This window comes from Helobdella robusta, assembly GCF_000326865.2.
Source record: "Helobdella robusta unplaced genomic scaffold HELROscaffold_34, whole genome shotgun sequence".
In the NCBI taxonomy this organism is placed as follows: Eukaryota; Metazoa; Annelida; class Clitellata; order Rhynchobdellida; family Glossiphoniidae; genus Helobdella; species Helobdella robusta.
Genome location: NW_008704659.1, coordinates 234092 through 253805, shown reverse-complemented (window position 1 = coordinate 253805; position 19714 = coordinate 234092). Strand labels below are relative to the sequence as shown.

The 19714-nt window shown below is 35.4% G+C and overlaps 3 protein-coding genes across 3 annotated transcripts; 1 reads left to right on the top strand and 2 right to left on the bottom strand.

Annotated features, from left to right (window-relative positions):
• Positions 1 to 350: 350 nt before the first annotated feature.
• On the top strand, positions 351 to 2555 carry HELRODRAFT_175519 (hypothetical protein; the record flags this gene model as incomplete). The annotated part of the gene is made up of 5 exons (XM_009022946.1): positions 351 to 382; positions 527 to 614; positions 906 to 1115; positions 1327 to 1534; positions 1723 to 2555. The coding sequence occupies 5 exons, from the start codon at positions 351 to 353 to the stop codon at positions 2553 to 2555; spliced, it is 1371 nt and encodes a 456-aa protein (XP_009021194.1).
• Positions 2556 to 2690: 135 nt separating this feature from the next.
• Positions 2691 to 5417, bottom strand: HELRODRAFT_192523 (hypothetical protein). The gene has a single exon (XM_009022945.1). The coding sequence runs from the start codon at positions 5092 to 5094 to the stop codon at positions 2950 to 2952; it is 2145 nt and encodes a 714-aa protein (XP_009021193.1). The 5' UTR covers positions 5095 to 5417; the 3' UTR covers positions 2691 to 2949.
• A 3855-nt stretch (positions 5418 to 9272) lies between these two features.
• Positions 9273 to 19168, bottom strand: HELRODRAFT_82844 (hypothetical protein; the record flags this gene model as incomplete). The annotated part of the gene is made up of 20 exons (XM_009022944.1): positions 9273 to 9750; positions 9862 to 10032; positions 10105 to 10436; positions 10582 to 10922; positions 11089 to 11319; positions 11383 to 11507; positions 11715 to 12658; positions 12768 to 12867; positions 12961 to 13210; positions 13390 to 13600; positions 13992 to 14147; positions 14500 to 14654; positions 14934 to 15057; positions 15229 to 15378; positions 16630 to 16811; positions 17016 to 17229; positions 17499 to 17708; positions 17956 to 18200; positions 18370 to 18645; positions 18841 to 19168. The coding sequence occupies 20 exons, from the start codon at positions 19166 to 19168 to the stop codon at positions 9273 to 9275; spliced, it is 5223 nt and encodes a 1740-aa protein (XP_009021192.1).
• Positions 19169 to 19714: the final 546 nt, after the last annotated feature.

Below are 19714 nucleotides of genomic sequence, written 5' to 3'. Positions count from 1 at the left end.
CAAAATCGAACAGGGTAATAAAAAAGAGTGACTATAGCTCAATCCTAGTAAGCCAACCTATTTTCGGAATTCACCGGACAAAAAATAATTTTTATATTCAAATTTACAAAAATATTTTATTAACTCATAATTCTATTTGATAAAATTAAATAAGTCAAGTAAATATTTCATATAGTTTGCATCTAAAACCCATGCAATTTCGTAAGTAAGCCAATAAGCCAACAATTCAAGCAAGTCAAATAGTACGATCCTTATCCTTGCAACTTCACAACCGTTGTAGACCGTATCTACTTGTAAGTCATATCAATAATAGTTTTTTTTAGCAAACTTATTATTTTACAAACGAAATTATGGCTTTCAATTTTAATGCTCCTACCAAAAAGTTGGTTGTTTTTTTTAAATTTTATTCATTATTAAAATTTCAAGAGTTATTCAGAGATAGAAGTATGAATGAGCACCTAATTTTTGTTTCTTAGAAAAAAAAGAAATTATTTGTATTTTTTAATTGTGTTTAAAATTTTCACAGGTATGGATTAATAATACCCAAAAAGGATTCCAATCCTAAATTGATGAAATCATCTGCTTTTCACGACAATGACAGCGACGATGAGAAGGTAATTCCAAATTATTTTACTATTAAATTAAATTAAAACAAATTTTCACAATTATACAGACACTTACACAAGTTACCAACATTAATACACACTCACAAACATAAAAACATATACAAAAATACATAAGTGTACAAAACCTACACAGACTGATAGTTACAAACATACAAGAATATATTATATACAAACACAACTTATAAAATAAGATAATGTTGAATAAACGTTTTTATGATTTTACTGTAATTATTTTTTTAATGTTATTATAAACCTTAATTTTTTATAAATTTATTTCAGATAGCTGGAAAATCAAACCCTCTAAATCTTAAAGGTTGTAGCATGATAAAGCCATCATCTAGATTAAACAATTACATCAAAAAACAGACGCAGTTGGACATAGAAAAAGCGCTACACGAGGATCCGAACTGTTTCGAATATGACAAAATTTACGACGAAGAGTGCACTAAGAAGACCCAACAGAAAGAGGAAGTTAAGAAAGATGTCAAGGTTTCTTTATCATAACTTGTATTAATTTATTCTAGCTTATATTTTTTCAAGTTTAAATTTTTTTAAACTTGAATTAATAATTTTGTTTAGTTTTTTATCATTATTCATTTTGTACATATAAATAATATAAATATATAATTAAATATATAAATTAATTAATTTATATTAAAATAAATATATAATAAATTAATTAATTTCCATCACCCAACAGCCAAAATATATTGGCCAGCTGATGAAGGCTGCCGAGCAAAGAAAGAGAGAGTATGAAAGAAGAGTAGAGAGAACTGTACAAAAAGAGAGGGAGGCAGAACAAGGAATGTACCAGGATAAGGAAGCATTTGTTACGACTGCGTACAAGGAGAAGATGCAGAGGATTAAGGAAGAGGAAGAGATGGAGAAGAAGCAGCAGTTACTGGAAGGTCGGGTTTTTTAAATTTGTCAGCATGTGGGTGAATTTTGGCTTTGTCTGTGGTTTGTATGGGTTTGTATGTTTGTGTGTTGATTTAAAAGTTGGAAATTTAAATTGTTTTTTTTTTGTATTTAAACATTTATAATGTATTCAAGTCGATCTATAACACATCTGGTTGACATTTTTATTACAACACAGAGTTACAGAGTTCTGATAAGGATAAAGGCTTTGTCGATTTCTACAGAAATATCTTGAATCAAAGAGTCAAAAACCCTGACGCTGATGATGATGTTTCCATGAAATCTTCAAAAGAAAAAGTCAATACGTGTAAAGTAGAAACTTCTAAAAAGCAAGAAATTTCTAGACCGTCATCATCATCGTCGTCATCGTCATCATCCTCTCGAGATCATCGTCACCACGGTCATGTTGATCATCATCATTCTAAAAAATCTGAAGCCCACAGTGGTGATAAAATGCCAACACCATCAACATCTTCATCGTCTTCATCACATCATCACGTCTCAAAGAGTTATGATAAGGTTAAATCCCACAGGGAAATAGGCAAAAGAGAGCATGTAAAAGGTAGCAGAAGTAAGGATGAAAGTTCAGGTGATGAAAGCTCGAATTCCGATTCCACAAAAAAAGTTAAGAGGTTCAAAAAGGATGCTGGTAAGAATGTGTCAGCAGCAGCAGCTCTACAACACTCGGGAGATACCGACGACGATTCCATCGTTTCCTCTTCTTCGTCGGAAGATGGAGAGTATGAATTGAAATCAGCTGAGGGAAGAGTTGGAGATAAAGTTGCTGAAACAAATGATAACAACAACATCAATAATAATACTACTACTACTACTAATAATAATAATAATAATAATAATAAGGTCGATGATTCCAATCCAATATCTGGATCTGCAGATAAGCCTAAGCATGACAAGAGAACCGTCGGAGATACGTTAAGCGATGCAAAGGCCCGCTATCTCGCTAGGAAGATGGCCTCTAAAAGTGTTCCGATTATTAGTACAGATGATTAAACTGAACTTTCTTTATTGTTAATATTGTTTCGTTATTATTATTTTTATTGTTTTACAAGGTGTGTGTTGTGTGCGTGTGTGCACGCGTCTGTTCTTATTTCAACTGTTTTTTTTTAATATGTTGGCAAGGAAGACTTTATCACAATTGTTTTTTATTTTCCAAATTTTAAAAGCATATCTAAAAATTTTATTAAACTGGTATAGTAAAAACAGTTTACGTGATTCAAATAATATACACGTGCATGTAGAGATCTGATATATTTCAGTAATAATTGTTAATGAGTAAATAAACACGTTTAAAAATACTTTGATCTTTCGTTTCGATTTGTAAAGTTACTAGATGGTAAAATTGTTAATTTAAATTATATAAAATCAAATTTTTACATAAAAACGTTCAGATAACTCTATGGCGCTTTAATTCATTAGCGGCAGCGATGAAATCATTAGGGTTGACGTTCATTTCGAGTTCGTCATTATCTCTGTTCACCTCGCTTATTTCATTCATATGGTTCTTATTATTGTCGTTGAGGTTATCGCTTGAGGAGCTTTTCAGCAGCTCAGTCACTGAACCGTTTTCAGGATGTGGGTCTTTCAGTTCTGGACGCTGTTTGATGTACTGACTTATATAATCGCGCAAGTCTCGCTTCAGTACTGTATCTTCCAGCGGTGATGACGTCTGACTGACGTACATGAATTTCGTCAGGTACGGTAGCACGAAGACGACTTGAACACCAAGGAATGGCACTAAGGAGTTGAGCTTCGTGTTGTACGGATATTGTAGGGTTAATACGACTAGAACTAATAAAAACATGAAGGTCAGTATCCAGAATATTCTTAAGAAACACGAATAAATGAGATTCCTCGAGTTTGGTATGTAAAAATCTTCAATGAGATCTCGCGGCAGAAATATTTCTTTATTTTGCTTGATGATTAGAGTCTTGAACTCTTCGAAGCAGATACAAAATAACGAATCTTTAAAATGCTTGTACTTCGCGTAGGCTGGGTCGAAGGATGTTGAGAATAAGTGGAAGCAGACGGTGATCGGGATGACCCAGGGTGAGACGACGTCGATGTTGGCGAAGACCCCCAGTGCAACGAGGTAGACCACGTACGTCAGGAAGACTCCACCAAGCATCACGAAATGAATTAAAAGCAGCACGATGAATAAAAACTGTATCCCTCGACCGCACGTGGAATCACAGAAGAGCAGGTACTTGAAGCAACATTTCTTTGAGCGTTCATCAACAATTAACTTTTTCGCACGTATAGTTAGATAAATGTATAAAGCTAGAAATGGAACGACGGCTGTGTAGACCACCTCGAATATTGCGTACGAATATATCCCCAACTTCTTAGGGCAGAACACCCATCCAATGTGACCAATTATGTTTAGAAAAACTGTTTCGGAATCTTTAAAATGCGGGTAAACATCTTTTAGCAGATCGTAATAAACTCTCAAAAATATACCCCATATACCATAATAAGCGAGAAATAAAAATATAGAAAACATAATCCTACAGAAAGAAATGATTTTAGCATGCTCAGATTTGCCTACTCCGAGCACTTCCAAGATTCCACAGCGTTCTCTGAGAGCAATCAGAGCCTCTGGGCATTGAATTCTAGCCCACTTTTCAGTGTTCACAACGATCCTGTTGACGATATCATGCTTTATTTCGTCCACTGTTTTCTTCAATCCAGACAGCTTTCTCACTTCGACTTGATTGAAATTTTTCTTGTACAGCTTATAAAAGTGCACAATGCCAATTATATAAATTAAACCCATCAAAGCTATCGGACCGTACCAAACTATTTCGAAGGCATCGCTGTACCCCTGCTCACACGTGTACAACACCTTCCCGGGCATACAGCAGTCAAACCCAACCCCTTTCAATCCGTAGAACACGTGATAGAAAGCGTACACACTTCGGCAGATGACCGGACCTTCTGTGTCCGCGTTTATAGAAGTGCCGTTCGATGTTACATTCTCACTGATGAACTTCCCAATTATGTGCTTCGTGCTCGCATATGGAATGCTTTTGAAACAACTGTACGTTTCGTAACTAAATTTTACTTCCATATCAGCTGACTGGATCGTTAACAAACCTAGCGATAAAATTTTATGATCTAGCGGAAGTCTGAGCAAATTTTTTCCTTTCCCAGCAACCCATGCCCACAAATCCGGGGCGAACGTGTCCGGACCAGAAATGTTGAAGACGGCAGTGTTTCCGTCAAAATTCTGGTACCTTAACTTGAAGTACACCATGTAAACTATACCGCCAGACGTGTTCATTTTGAATTGCTGTCGCAAGATGTCACCAGTGACGTTGTCAGCGAATGTGATGGGACACTTGTAACTCGTGATGTTGTCGGCTTCTGTCAGCTGGTCTGTTGTTGATGATGACCATGACGTCATTGTTGTTGGTTGCGTTGATAGGTTGTTGTTGTTGTTATTGTTGCTCGATTGTGCTGTTGGGTTGCTGTTACGTTGGAATGACAAACTGGCCAACAGCATGAAAAATAAAGTTCCAATTGATGACATCCTTTCAGTTTTGCTGGTTCAGCTGTAAACGAAAATATAACAACATCAGAAATGTTTGTTTCTAATTGGACTTAATATATCATTCCTATCATTAAACCGGATATTTCTCCACACAAATATTACTATTTATACTTTTAAAAACATCACAAAGGATTGCTGGTATAATTACTTAATTGGAGTCATCGGTATTAATCAGAATTGAAAATTGATACATCTAACAAACCGTAAATAAAATTTATTAAAACAAAAATAAAATAAGCTAGGAAATAATGTAGATAAATAGTTTAAACAATATTATTGTTTGGTTAAAATTAGTTCTATATACATTTTTAAAAACAACACACAAACGACATTGTTAACTGCTTATACTCTACAGAACATATTCACATGTGTAGTTAGAGCAAATAATGCGAACTATTATATCATATATGTACGTTATTGTTAATGTATAAGTTCAGCCTACCATTATAGACAATACGGCATTTTCGCTATATTACTCTACTATTAGCGGTGCCTATATGTATAAACGAATGAATGTGTGGATACGCACACACGCATAAGTACACACGCACATACTTACTCACACACACTCACACACACACACATGCACACACACGCACACACACACTAATTCGTGTTTAATGTAGGAAAACATGTAAATTTATGCTATCTAACGACGATAAGATTGATAGCATGTTATTTTCTGTGTTTCTATCAATAATAGTACAACGCATACATGCACGCACGCACGCACACACCACACACACGCACGCACGCACGCACACGATTGAATATAAATTACAAATATTGTAAATCTACAATGTTAACGTACCCACCTTTGATGCGTTTTCATCTTAACTTCAACTCTTAATTTCTTTTTCAACTTTTCAGTAATGCAAATTAGTTTCTCATTATTTCATTCAAATATTTTCAAGAAAATTGTTCGAAGCGTTCAATAATAATGCAATAATAATTATAATAATATTACTATTGCTACTACTACTAATAATTACACAATAATAATATTAGAAGTAGTAGTAGTACTAGCAGTAGTAGTAACAGCAGCAGCAGCAGTAGTAATAGTAGTAGTAGTAGTAGTAGTAGTAGTAGTAGTAGTAGTAGTAGTAGCAGCAGCAGCAGTAATAGTACAAATTGACACAGTTTATTAATTAATAATGTGAAAAGTTACACAAATTTTTCCTATCGAGAAATTTTATCACCCACACTGATGCACTTTTAAAACTGAAATAAAAGAGCGATGAATCATCATTAACTGACTGGATGTATGTGTGTATGTGTATGTGTATATATATATACTGTACGTACGCATGCAAACATGCCACACACACACCCACACACAAACACACACAAACACACACAAACGCACACACACACACAAACACATTTACACACACAAACACACATAAACACGCACACACTCGCACGCAAGCACACACGCACGCACATTATTTTGCTTTGTTTGTGTAGTACCATCCATCCATTCATCGTTGCTTAGCCTTGGGAATAGTTTTTTTCACAGTAGCTAATCTCACTACGCTACGGTCTATTATACATTGCGTCTAGCGATTAGACAAATTAAAAAACTAAAATACACACACACACACACACACTCACACACAAAATGTCAAGCGCGACTAAACAGATTAAAATACACACATACACACACTCAGACACATACTCAGACACACACTCAGACACACACACAGACACACACTCAGACACACACACACAGACACACACAAACACACACGCATACACACGCACACGTATGCACAGCGACACTGAGTAGCTGCCAAATAATGAATTACCAATGAAATCATTAGCAATTCACATTACGACGAAAAAACTCAGATCCCAGAGTCGCCCATTGAATTAACATTTTATATTATTATTTGTTAATTATTTTATAGCTGTAATAATATCAGTTTTAATTAAATTAATTTTAAATTGATATTTCAATTAAACGAAATTAAGAATTTAAAAGAGCAATTTCAGAATAAGGGCTTTTATTTGTGAAAAGAAAAGAATCCAACCGTTTCTTTATTAAATCATCATGTCGTTACTGTCTCGTTTCGTTATAGTATAGTATCGTTATGTTATTGTTATACTATTATATAAGGTTATTTATCATTTCGATATTTTATCGTTATTGTATCCTAACTTTATCCTACCGTAACTTCACTGTTTAACGTTACGTCATTCCGAACTCTCTTAAATAAGAAACGCGTTTAGAAATGTGTGTAAATATTGGCTTAGCAAGACTTCAAACACAGTGCAAATATGTTGACGATGCAGTGAAAAAAACTGTGTACCTACCAACTACACCATAGATATTGATACACACACATACATACACACATATACACACGCACACACATACACACATACATACACACATTTACACATACATACATACATAGATGCACATATACACGCATGCACAACTGCATACACACCTGGATTGATTCACCAGGTAAATATGGCGTCGTTGCTGTGTAGGCAGATGTGCTGTGAGTTATATATGGAATGATGGAGAATGTGTGTGTGTATGTGTGTGTGTGAGTGTGTGTGTGTTTGCAGTTTGACGCTAGTCAGATTTTTTGAGTCGGAAAAAAGTTATGCCAATATTGTGTCCTACGTTACAATGTTTTCCAGGCAAATATTAAACTCTCGTTGGTGCCATTTTAAATACTCTTTAAGTAGCATTTTATGCCTTCTATGGTACTACTATACTTTCTTTGATACTATTTTAATTAAACTTTCATTAATGGATGTTCTAGCTAGTTAGTAAGTGTGGCAAACATTTTATTATTTGTTATTAATTATATTAATATATGTGTTAATTTAATTTTTTTTAAATTTCCAGGTACTCGAAGTTCCATTCACATTTTTAAAACGACATCTATTTAATTTTAAAAAAAGACATTTCACATTTAAAAACTCATAGAAGAGCGAATCGTTATGGCAAAAAAGATAAAACACAGACACACACACGCGCGCGCACACACACTGACACACGTACACACACACAACTAGAAGTTATATTTAATCATAGGCAAGATAATTGAAACAAATGAAATATTTTCATATAAAAAAAAGATGGAATAAAATCAATATAATAGTATTAATAAATATCATGTGTGTGTGCGTGTAAATAAAATGTATGCAAAATATGCGATAAATATGCAGCTCGATTTAAAACAATCAGTCATTATAAAGTTTTAAAGTTTTCAATGAAAACAAAATATATACAATTTCTCGCTCTCTCTCAAACACACACACACAACACACACACACACACACACATACACACACACACACATAATGTTTTAGATATATATCGAATGGTTGAATAAAGAGACTATCCATTCAAGTCATGAAAATTGAAAAATTAAAAATTGCAAAAAAAGAAAAACATTCTTTTATTTATTGGAATGATTGTTTTAGATTGTATTTTCAAGTGCAAATAGGTACCTCGTGATGAAAAAATTCTCCCTCTCTCTATCTATATCCATCCATTCCATCTATCTATCTATTATCCATCCATCTATCCATCCATTCATCCATCCGCCCATCTGTCTGTCTGTCTATCTACGATTACAACGTTGGCTCTCCTAGATACAATTTATTTATATCTTACAACAACAACACACGCTTAGACGACATTTTCTCTGAGATCGGGAGTTGCCGTTTGGCTACCTATGATGAACCCGAAATACCCCTCGACGCCATTCACATCTGTCACTCGCCTCAGTATCACGCAACCCCGCTTTCACCCTGTCCTTCTCCACCTGCTCTCTCCATCCCAATCGCGAACGACCCCTTCCTATCACTTCTTCAACCTCGAACTCCAACGCTCGCCTAATCCGACCCTTTCATCCCTTCTCAGCACATGTCCATACCACATGTCAACACATTTTTAACTTATTTATTTTTATCTTAACACATTATATATCCTCTATGTAATATTTTATGTAATATATTTATATACAATATTATAATATAACATGACATCAATAGACAAGTTTCATATATATTACCTTTTTAACTAGAAGTTCATTTTATGTACAAATATGACGTTGGTGAAAATTTAGGAAAAAATTATAACTGCAAAGAAGACCACACAGTGACGCGCGCACGCACACAGAGAGAGACACTTAGCAGTCACGACAGCAACAGCACATCTTCTTACAAAAGGGTCTCAATGACTTTTTAGATTTTTTACCATCACCCTCTTCTCTTTGACCTTTAGCGAAAGTTATGAAGACCTGTTCCAAGGTCGCCTGACCCACTGAATAATCTTCCAGCTTGAATGACTCTTTGAATAGCTCCACACTCGTAAAAACTCCTGCCAACGTGTTTTGCTGACCGTTCGCATTTTTCTCGATTCGATAGGTCAGTAGTCCTTCACCTTCAAACTCAAGGACGGAGCCTGGATACTTGGCGGCCACAAAATTTTTGACAGCGATGATGTTGGTGATGTTGTTGTCGAGGTTAGGTCCTTGCTGCACTTTGAATGAGACCGTGTAGCCGCTGCCGAATTTGGATTTCAAGTGCTGACAACTTCCCAAGCACTTGAAACGACCATTCACCATGATTGCCAATCTCGTGCACAGCGCCTCGCATTCCTCCATGCTTTGAAATGAAAACACATTCGTATTAATTAGCTTATAAAATATAAAGTTTCATAACTACAGTAATCAGTTCGCTAAATATTTTTCAAACATAAAAATAACTGTCTCCTACCTGTGACTGGTAAGAATGATGGTACTGCCCGAATCCCTGGCAGCTTCAACAGAATTCCACAGCTCCCTCCTAGCCACGGGATCCATTCCGGCACTTGGTTCATCCAGGAAGACCAGAAGAGGATCTCCGATCAGGGCTATTGCGATGCCCAACTTTCTTTTGTTTCCTCCACTTCGTTTGCCAAATTGCAAAATTTTAAAAGTTTATTAAAACAAAAAAATACTTGCATATGTTTAAATGTACCTCAATTTGCCGGCCATCTTGTTTTTGTATTTCCTCAGGACTAATTTTTCAATGAGGTCATCGGTGACGATATCGATGACAGTTCTGTCGATGCCTCTCAATCTGGCATGCATGACCATCGTCTCCTTGACGGTCAGCTGGTCAATCAGGGCATCAAACTGGGGACAGTAACCAACAAAAGGTCTTGTTTTGGCAAGTTTTTTTGCAACATCGATTCCCTTCAAATACACGTTGCCAGCGCTTATTGTTTCTCCCCCGGTCAACATCTTAAACGTTGATGTCTTGCCAGCTCCGTTCACTCCCAAAAGTCCAAAACATTCACCTCGGGGCACCTGAAATTGTGTGGAATGAGACAGTTTTTATTGAAAACGAGTGGAGTTACAATGCGAGATTAGAGGTATGACGAAATCTGATGCATTATATATAATGTGGAGTTTGAAACTGAATAAAATGAAAACTAATAAAAATAATCTTCACCGTCAGGCAAAGGTTCGAAACAGCTAGGAATCCCCCGGAATAAACTTTCGTCAGCTGCTTCATGACGAGCATGTTATCTTCAGACATCAAATCGGACATTTCCAACTTCAAAACTTTCGCTTTCTCCTCCAGGACATCGCTATCTTCTTCGGAAGATGTATTGTTTGGATAAATAGCTGAATCACTTTCAGTCACTGCGACTGACTGAGATGCGAATTTCGTGCGTATATTTTGCAGTAAATCAGATTCAAAGATGAGAAGGATGATGAAAAATATGAGTCCTTGTATAGACATGAATATTAAAGGTTTCCCGATCCCAGGGTAGACCCAGGATAAATAATCTTGAGGAATTTGACAAGTGCTTCCGCATGCATCTTGAGTGAGAAAATTAAATAAATATATATTTTCAGTATCGAAATTCTTAAATAAATTTTAAAAAATTAAATAAAAAATTAATAAATATTAAAAATAATTGCTGCAGTTTCCCGAGCAAACCTGGGCAGCAACGGTTAGTTTGATTTAAAGCTTTAGCACCGGCGCAAAATTTGTCAAGAGGGATGGTCGCATTGATGGTCGCACAGGTTTTTGTGTACTGGTAGTTTGCGTCGACATCTTGTAGAGATCTCTGAAAGCAGAAATTCGGAAACAAAACAAAGAACATCCACTCCAAAATGGACTTGATCGTCTTTAGATCTTCAAATTTTTCCAAAAGTAGTATCGTCACAGATGCTACGGTGCCTATGGTGTTAAAAAATTGAAATCAATAATAATAGAAAATTAACTAAAACCACAACCTCATACCTGTAAAAATATTTATTATAATAGCCCAGACAAATCCGGAAGATGCTTTAGAGAAAAAGAACGAGAGGATGTAGATTGAGGGGAGAACCGACCAACCGTACAACAACAAACTCAAAAATATATACCTAAAAATTATTTTTTTAATTTTATCAAATCATTTTATCGCTATTTACCGAATAATTATGAGATTACTTTAACGAAATAAATTATAAATCTAAATTAAACTTAAATTTTAGTATGAAAAAATAGCCTCGTATTGAAATTTCGATGACAAATTTGAATTTTAAAAATTACGAAATACACATTCAGAGTCTAAGCTTCACATAACGTACCCCGCGTTATTTCCGGATGAAAACCCTTCAAGTTGGAAAGCCACAATGACGATGACGACGAGTACAGACGGGATGAGGTAATTAAAATAATCCCAAATGAAATTTGCAAACCAGAAAACGTTACTAGTGGCTCCGCTGACGTACTGGCTTCCTTTGGCGCCGGAAACTCTCTCGTTGACCAAAAAAATGATGAAGGAAGCAATGAGGAAAGCGATTCCAAACATGAGGCAGTACGAGAAGACAAATCCAGAAAGCAGTGCTTTGCTGTCGTTTACGGTGGCCTTCAACTCGAAGGAGAGAGGAAGGGGGTGGTTGATTGTTTTTATGCTGTACTGTGAAGACAAGAGACACGAGAGCCAGAAGTTGTCAATAAGTGAAAGTGCCATAGCGATTGTGTGGTAAGATTCGTCATTGAAGAATCCAGTTAAATAATCGTACCCTATTTCAACAGCTAACTGATACTTCGTCCGGTAATCGTAAGAATTCTTCTCTCCAATGCCTACGACATAATTGTCCATGGAGGTCTCATTAAAGTAGCCAATTGAATAGTCATTGAGATAGGCTAAAGTAGGCTTAACATTCAACATCTTCTGCATGAAACAGTTTTGGCGGCTTGCATCACCAGGGGTGTAAGAATCGTTTACAATGGATGCGTAAGGAGTTATGGTTTGCTTATAAGCAGAAAGATCTAGGAGAAATGCCGGTGGGTCCGCGACTTTTGGAATGATTGAGACGACGATGCATGCGACAATGGCGAATATAACCGGAATTAATAATTGTATGATGGAGAGGATCCAGTTTCGAGTTGTGTGAAAAATCTTTTTAACGAACATCGCCTGCAGCTGCTGAAGTTTCAAGGCAAATCCAGAAATTCTCGACTCCTTGACGAGTTTCCAATCGATTACTGAAAGTTTATATTTAACTTTAACGTAAAAATAGCTTAACTATTTACATTTTGAAAATATAGAATAATAATATTTTAAAATAATGGCCATAATTTTGTTAAAATGATGGAAACTCTCAGCATAAAAAGTTAAAGTGACTTGGATTGACAGACGATGTGACAGCAATGAAGTTGTCACTCGATTCCACACGAACCACTTTTCCATTTTCATTTGAGTCAGACGCATCTCTATCGCACATCTCTCCAACTCTGGTGGAGAAAACATTATTCGAAATTAATTATCTTCATAAATTTTTGACATAAGAATCAACGCGTGAGGAGTTGAACCAGAGCGAGACCTACTTGATGAAAACTTCTTCAAGAGTAGTAACAGAAGTTCCAAAACTATCCACTCCAATTTTATCACCATCTCTCTCTAACTCAGCAAACAATTCAGGAAATTTTGAAGAATATTCTTTAGGCAGAACGTAAGTTAGCTCGGCGCCGGCGTTGCTTTCCATGGCGGCATCTGGAATCTTCGATTTAATGAGAGAGTCGACGAGGGTGACGTCACATTTCGGAGCTTTGACCATCGTCATGTGATACCCAATGCCTGGAAATTGGAAAAATTCCACATCAACAACGCATCACACACATTGCATGTGACAGGCGGGATCTATATGCCATCGAACCTAGGCACTGCAACAACAGTGCCATGTACCTTAACCATTATACCATCGTGCTATTTTATAAGATTATATAAAAATAGCAGCAAAAAATGTGAAAGCAGACCGTATTTTCTCTTGAGAAACATCGATGATCCGTAACAATGGACTACACCGTCCGCCATGATGGCAATTTTGTCTCCCAAATAATCCGCCTCATCCATATAATGTGTCGTCAGCAACATTGTCCGACCCTTCTGCTGAGTCTTCAGAAGATCCCACATCTGCCTGCGTGCCTCGGGATCCATTCCCGATGATGGCTCGTCCAGGATTACAAACTTTCAAGTGGGAGTAGTTAATTCAAATTATCCTAGACAATAAGTGGCCTTACCACGTTTTTTGTTTTTATGAACCATTACGTGGCCACCGGGTTCGAACCGAATATCATCTCGTGCACAAGTCAGAAATGATCACAATGTCGCACGTAAATACAAACAAATGTGCGTGTGTTACGTGGTATTGTTTATGAAGAAACCTAACCAGCCAAAAAATGAAACAATCTTACGTTAAAATAGGCACAGGATACAAAATATTTTTTGCGCGCGCATAATTAAAAGAATAAAATCAATAAAAATTAACAAAATTATAATTAACATAATAATAACAACGAAAAAAGTAATAGATAATAAAATTTATTATCAACCATAATAAAATAAAGTATTCGCAAACATTTGAGCCGGCAATCAGAGAAATCCCAACGGAGAGTTTGCGCTTCATACCACCGGATAAAGACTTTGAGAAGACGTCGGTCTTAACTTCCAGGTTCAACATGCGAATCATGTTCGTAACTTCACCTTCCAGTTCATCGTTTGAACAACCTTTCAACTGTTGCACGTGAAAAAGCAAGTTTTTTAGGTTGCGCTCTAACCATAATTGGCGATTACATACACAAGAATCGTTTTAAGAACGTTGAAGGATTTGGTGGCACAACGATTGAAGCCGCCTGGTTGTGCCTTGCAGTCATTGGGTTCGATGTTGAAGTGATTGCAGTCCGTCACATGCTTGTGTGTTGCCGATGCATAAAAGAGAATGTCCTCTAACACTTGTGAATCAATAAATTTGGCGTTAATAGGACTGACGGGGCATCTGTAAACAGCATTTGGTGCCCCGTCGTCCCAATTTTTTCAGTTTGAGTAAGATAGATGGAATAAAAGAAAAGATAAAAGTAACTGCTAACGATCGCAAAAAATTCCAGGTGCTCTTTGACAGTGAGTTTGTCGAAGAGAATGTTGAACTGGGGGCAGAGGCCAAGATTTTTCCTGATCATTGGCATTTCGTACCTGATGTCGTTACCGTTTATGTAGGCGGTACCCCGTGTCGGTGGCATGAATCCTGGAAATAATTTGGAGTAAGGAGAATAAATTTTTTGAAAGGAACTTATCCCATCATCGTTGTAATTGATATTAAACTTGGTTTTATTTTGTAAACTAGTTAATGAGAAATCAAATACTGCGAATATTAAATCTTTTATTTTATAACATTAAATCTTTTATTTTACAATAATACATTGATCCAACGTCGAGTTTTCTTAAAATTCTAAAAATACCTCTTGAAACCGCATTAAATTTCAAATTTGTCTGTCAAGTAACAAAACTATGAGGAGCATCAAACCTGTAAGCATAGACATAGTGGTCGTCTTTCCAGCCCCATTGTGGCCCAGTAGGGCCGTGATTTTGCCCTCACAAATATCCAAACTCAAGTTATTTACCGCTGGTTTGGTACCCTTTTTGAAAACCTTCGCGACAAATTTAAAAAATTTTGAAATCAGTTAGATCATTTGATTAACTGAATTTAAGCAGAGCTTAAATTCAGTTAATCAAATAAAAAGACAACAAAAAATGACAAAAATTAGCGATTTTAAAATTAGTAGCATAGATACTCATACAAGGATACACTCTTGACATACTTTTGTAAGATTTCTTATTTGGATTCCAATGTTGTTGTTGCTATTTGAGGTCAGCGGTTCAAAATACTCACTCCTATCTCCAAAATCCGGTTGTATGTTGAGCATGGAACCATCGACGCTGCCCTTCTTAAAACCGCACCAGTATCGTTTCTGAAAAAGTTGAGATACAGATGTATCTAAATATGATATATTAATGATATTAAAATTTGAGATACATGAATGTATCATGTTTGATATATTAATAATATTGGGCGGCCAGATACAAATTTCTAAAAAAGTTTGAGATGCATATCCATTTAAGAATTACGTGTTAATGTTGATGAAAATAATAGATGGCAAGATAGTTTAATGGTCGAATTGTCTATGATTTGATCTTGTGCTGTAGTTACCGTGCGTGCGTGTGTGTGTGTGTGTGTGTGTGTGTGTGTGTGTTGTGTGATGTATCATTAATAAAACATGCATGCTTAAACACTCAATCACATGAGTTTGAATTCAGATAATAAATTATCTATTACAAAATTTATAAAGGTAACAGATTTAATATTAACTTAAGTGCGCACACACACACACACACCAACACACAGGCTCGCACGCACGCACACACAAACCCACACTCACCACATTTAATCACGAAAAGTTATAAACAAACTACTTAAGAAATTTATCAAAGAAGGAAAAAGAGATAGGAACGAGAGAAAAAAATAATGAGAACGAATGAAAAAAAAAGAGAGAAAAAGAGTGATACAGAGAGAAACTGATAATGAGAGAGTAAAAAGATCGAGGAAGATGAAGAAATATTTAAGAGATACGGAAGAGAGAGAGAAAGAAAGAAAGGAAAAAAGAAAGAAAGAAAGAAAGAAAAATAAAAATGTGAAAGATTAAAAAAGAGAGAAAGGAGATTTTATTGGTTCAAGTTTCAGCCCACTTATAATTCACATTATGTAACAGAAAATAAGGACAAGAAAACAAATAAATAATGAAAAAAATGTCTAACAAAATGTCTAACAAAATCCTTCAAGGGCTCATTCAATTCTCAAGTACACACTTCTAAAATTTCCACAGGCATTTTTAAAAAATTTAAATTATTAAATATCATAAATAACAAAAAACAAAGATAAAGAAAGATTTAGAAAAAAAAGAGACAGGCAGACAGAAAGATAGAGAGAGAGAGAAAGAAAACGGAGACAGTCAAACAGACAGACAGAAAAATGAGTTAAACACAAAAGAAAACAAATTCTTAAATTTTCTTGCCAAGATTGGAAAATAAAACGAAGGAAGTGAGAAAGAAAAACAAAGAGAAACAAACAAACAGGAAGAAACAGACAGACAGAAACAGAGAGACAGACAAACAGACAGACCGAGAAGAAGTTAAACGCATAAAAAAAATCCCATTTTTCTTACCAGGAACGGGAAATAAAACGGCTGTGGCGTACCGAACTCCCCGGGATTAACATTTTCAATGTACCAAGTCAGAAACATCGAGATTAGGATGCTAATCAGGAATGATATGAATACGTGCAGCATGGAGAAACTGTCAGAGCTGTTCGATCCGTAGTGGAGATTCTTCCATGTTAGGCTTATGCCTGCGTTTGGGTGCAATTTTTCAATTTTGTATGTGATCTCAGTTTTGTTTGTTTATATTTTTCGTTGTATGTGAATTTTTTTGTATGTAAATATTTTTATTGAGATGTTTTCATTGAAATGAAAAATCTATAAAAAAAAACAAAATTTAAACGAATAAAAAAACTCAAACTACACACGTGACATTTCACTAAACAATCCCTAACCTACTAATTCAAATCGGGATAGGATGGTGCAGCCGTATGACATTCCCAAATTTGGAATAATGGATAGGACGAACCGAATTGTGGTGGATGTGGTATCGAAGGTACTGTAGAGCGAGAAAAATGGGAAGTATGAGAGGAAGAAGAAGAGTGCTCCGGCAGCCGCAGACAAACTCGCTACAAAAAAATGGCGGGAAAAATAATTATCAAATAAATTCTAAAATAATTATAATAAATAATTATAATGTAATGAAACTAGATAATTAAATTAAATAAAAATAACTTGTATATTTGAAAAAAATAGAGAAAGTTTGTTATTATGGCGAATTATTTTCAAATTCATTATCTGGTCTTAATGGGCAATCAAGATAATAGTAACAATAAAAAAATAATAAAAACAACAACAAACATTACACAAAACTAAAACACAAGGTAATGAAACATTAAAAAATCAACCACACCTTTATTGAAGATAGTCGAGATGACGAAGCACGACATTATGATGGAGATGGTGTAGAGTAGCAGGAAGACGAATGTGACTGAGGCATTTGCAAAATTTATGATGGCTCCGTTTTTCAACTTGACGTGGAAAAAGAGTGTCATTAGGCCCACTGATAGGATCATGAAAATCAGATATTTCAAAAACCACGCCAGCCAGTTTAGCCAAACTTTTAGGCCCATAAGCTTCATTGCCTCCTGAGATGAAGAAAGTGATGGAAAAATGATATGAAATAATTTCCAAACGAAGATATAAAATTAATATACTTTACATACTTATTAACTGTCAACAGTATCAACAACAACAACACGCACGGACCGCACGTGATAAGCAGGCATCTCCGTGCATTCAAACCTGGTAACTGCAACAGCAGAACCAGGCGCATTAGCCATTTCTGAATAAAAAAACAAACAAAATTATTTACTAAAAAAAAAAAACTTTCACCTTCAATTTTTTCTCTTTCTCTGCAGTTATCTCGCTACAAATCGTGGGTGATATGACGATGAAACTAAGCATGACTATGAATGGGAACTGTGTGCTCAAGATGAAGGTAAAGACGTCACTCAAATAGGGGGGGTAGGCATATTTCTTGAGGAACGTTTTCATTTCATTCTCGTTACCTCCCAGTTCTTTGATGATGCTGGCGTCTAGGGCTCTTTGCAATACTAAGAAGCCGTTCACCAGGTAACCTGAAGTGTTTTAATGATTTTAACAATTGATTTATTCATTCGTCATCGCGATCGGTTGGCTGTTTTGATGTTATTATTATTATTTTTTAATGATTTTCTTCAATTCTGTGATTGGCAAAACACAAAAAAAAATTTTTTTTTAATTTTTCAATCAGCAAACAAAATTTACCCGGGTCCGTGCCTCCTGGTCCCATTGAAGTATTCTGCCTTGGCCCGCCAACAACTTTATACGGAGGCATGAGGAACTCTGTTCTCCAATCTTTACTACGAAGTACATTCGTTCCTGGAACTTTCTCTTCAGACTTCATCCTGATTTTGTAGGTGATAGTACTGTTGAATGTCTGGCTGTCTTGGAATGAAGAATCCAAGAAGACTACCCCTGCCAGGACGTAGTCAGTCGATGAGACGTTGTATTCCAATTCTTTCTCTGTGTCGAAACCTAGCTCTACATTTTGAAAATATAAAAAAATTGTGAGAGTCAAGGCTTGTAACGATAAGATTGCAAAACTCCGATATAATATTAACGTTATTTTGAATTAATATTTCAAAATTTACGTTTCGAGTTTTTCAAATATTTAAATAATCAAATGTAAAAATCAAATTCAACTGATGGAAAATAATTTTCAAAAATATATTAAACCTGGAGCGAACGGAATAGACATCATATTTAATGTTCTGTTGATGATTTTGCGAGTGAAATCAGTATTCGGCGTGAATGCCAAACGCTTTCTAGACTGCATCGGCGGAACAGTAACATTTGTTGGGGCCGTTTTGACTTCAAATCTGCCTTCAGTGGTTGGCTCCGAGACGAAATTAGAGGCGGTTTTTGATCTGATTGCTAGTAAAATTGCAGCAAAAAGCACGGGCAGCAAGACTTCGACTATTGTTAGAATTATTTTTCTTTTCTGGAGTAGCCAATTTTTCCAAAGAAGGAGGCTGAATTGTCTGCAACATGGCGTGCAAACCATCTTGTTGTTTTTTAATAACTGAGATCAATTAATAAATATTAATTAATTGATTAATTAAGTTGTCTGTGCGAGGCCAATTAATTGTTATTATTTATTTATTAAGTTGTTGAGTTAGTTATTGTCTTCAAGTTTTGTCGTTCAAGACTTCTTTTGGTCTAGGGATTAGACGATTAGACTGTCTAGAGTGTCTAGAGACTGTCAGCTGAATAAAAACCACACAAAGCAAATAATAGATGAAATTGTATTTATATTCGGAAAATTCAGTCACTGTTATATGTTATAGGTTTTCTACTGTTTCAGTCATCCAAACTCCAACCTAAATCTTGAATTTAATACAATTAAATCAGTTTAAAAAGACACCAAAAAATACTATTTAATTTTGCCTAAATTCCATTTATATATTCAGCAAATACAGTAACCACTACTGTTACCAGTTACGTTACATAACGTTTTTGTTGCCTAGAAAATCTTATCACCCTTTTCAATATAAAAATTTTAATAGAACACATTTATTTGAAGATAACTACTCCATAGTGTCTCTTAATT

Bases quoted from the DNA above. Each gene is read 5' to 3' on its own strand.
- HELRODRAFT_192523 (XM_009022945.1), bottom strand. From the start codon at position 5,094: ATGTCATCAATTGGAACTTTATTTTTCATGCTGTTGGCCAGTTTGTCA.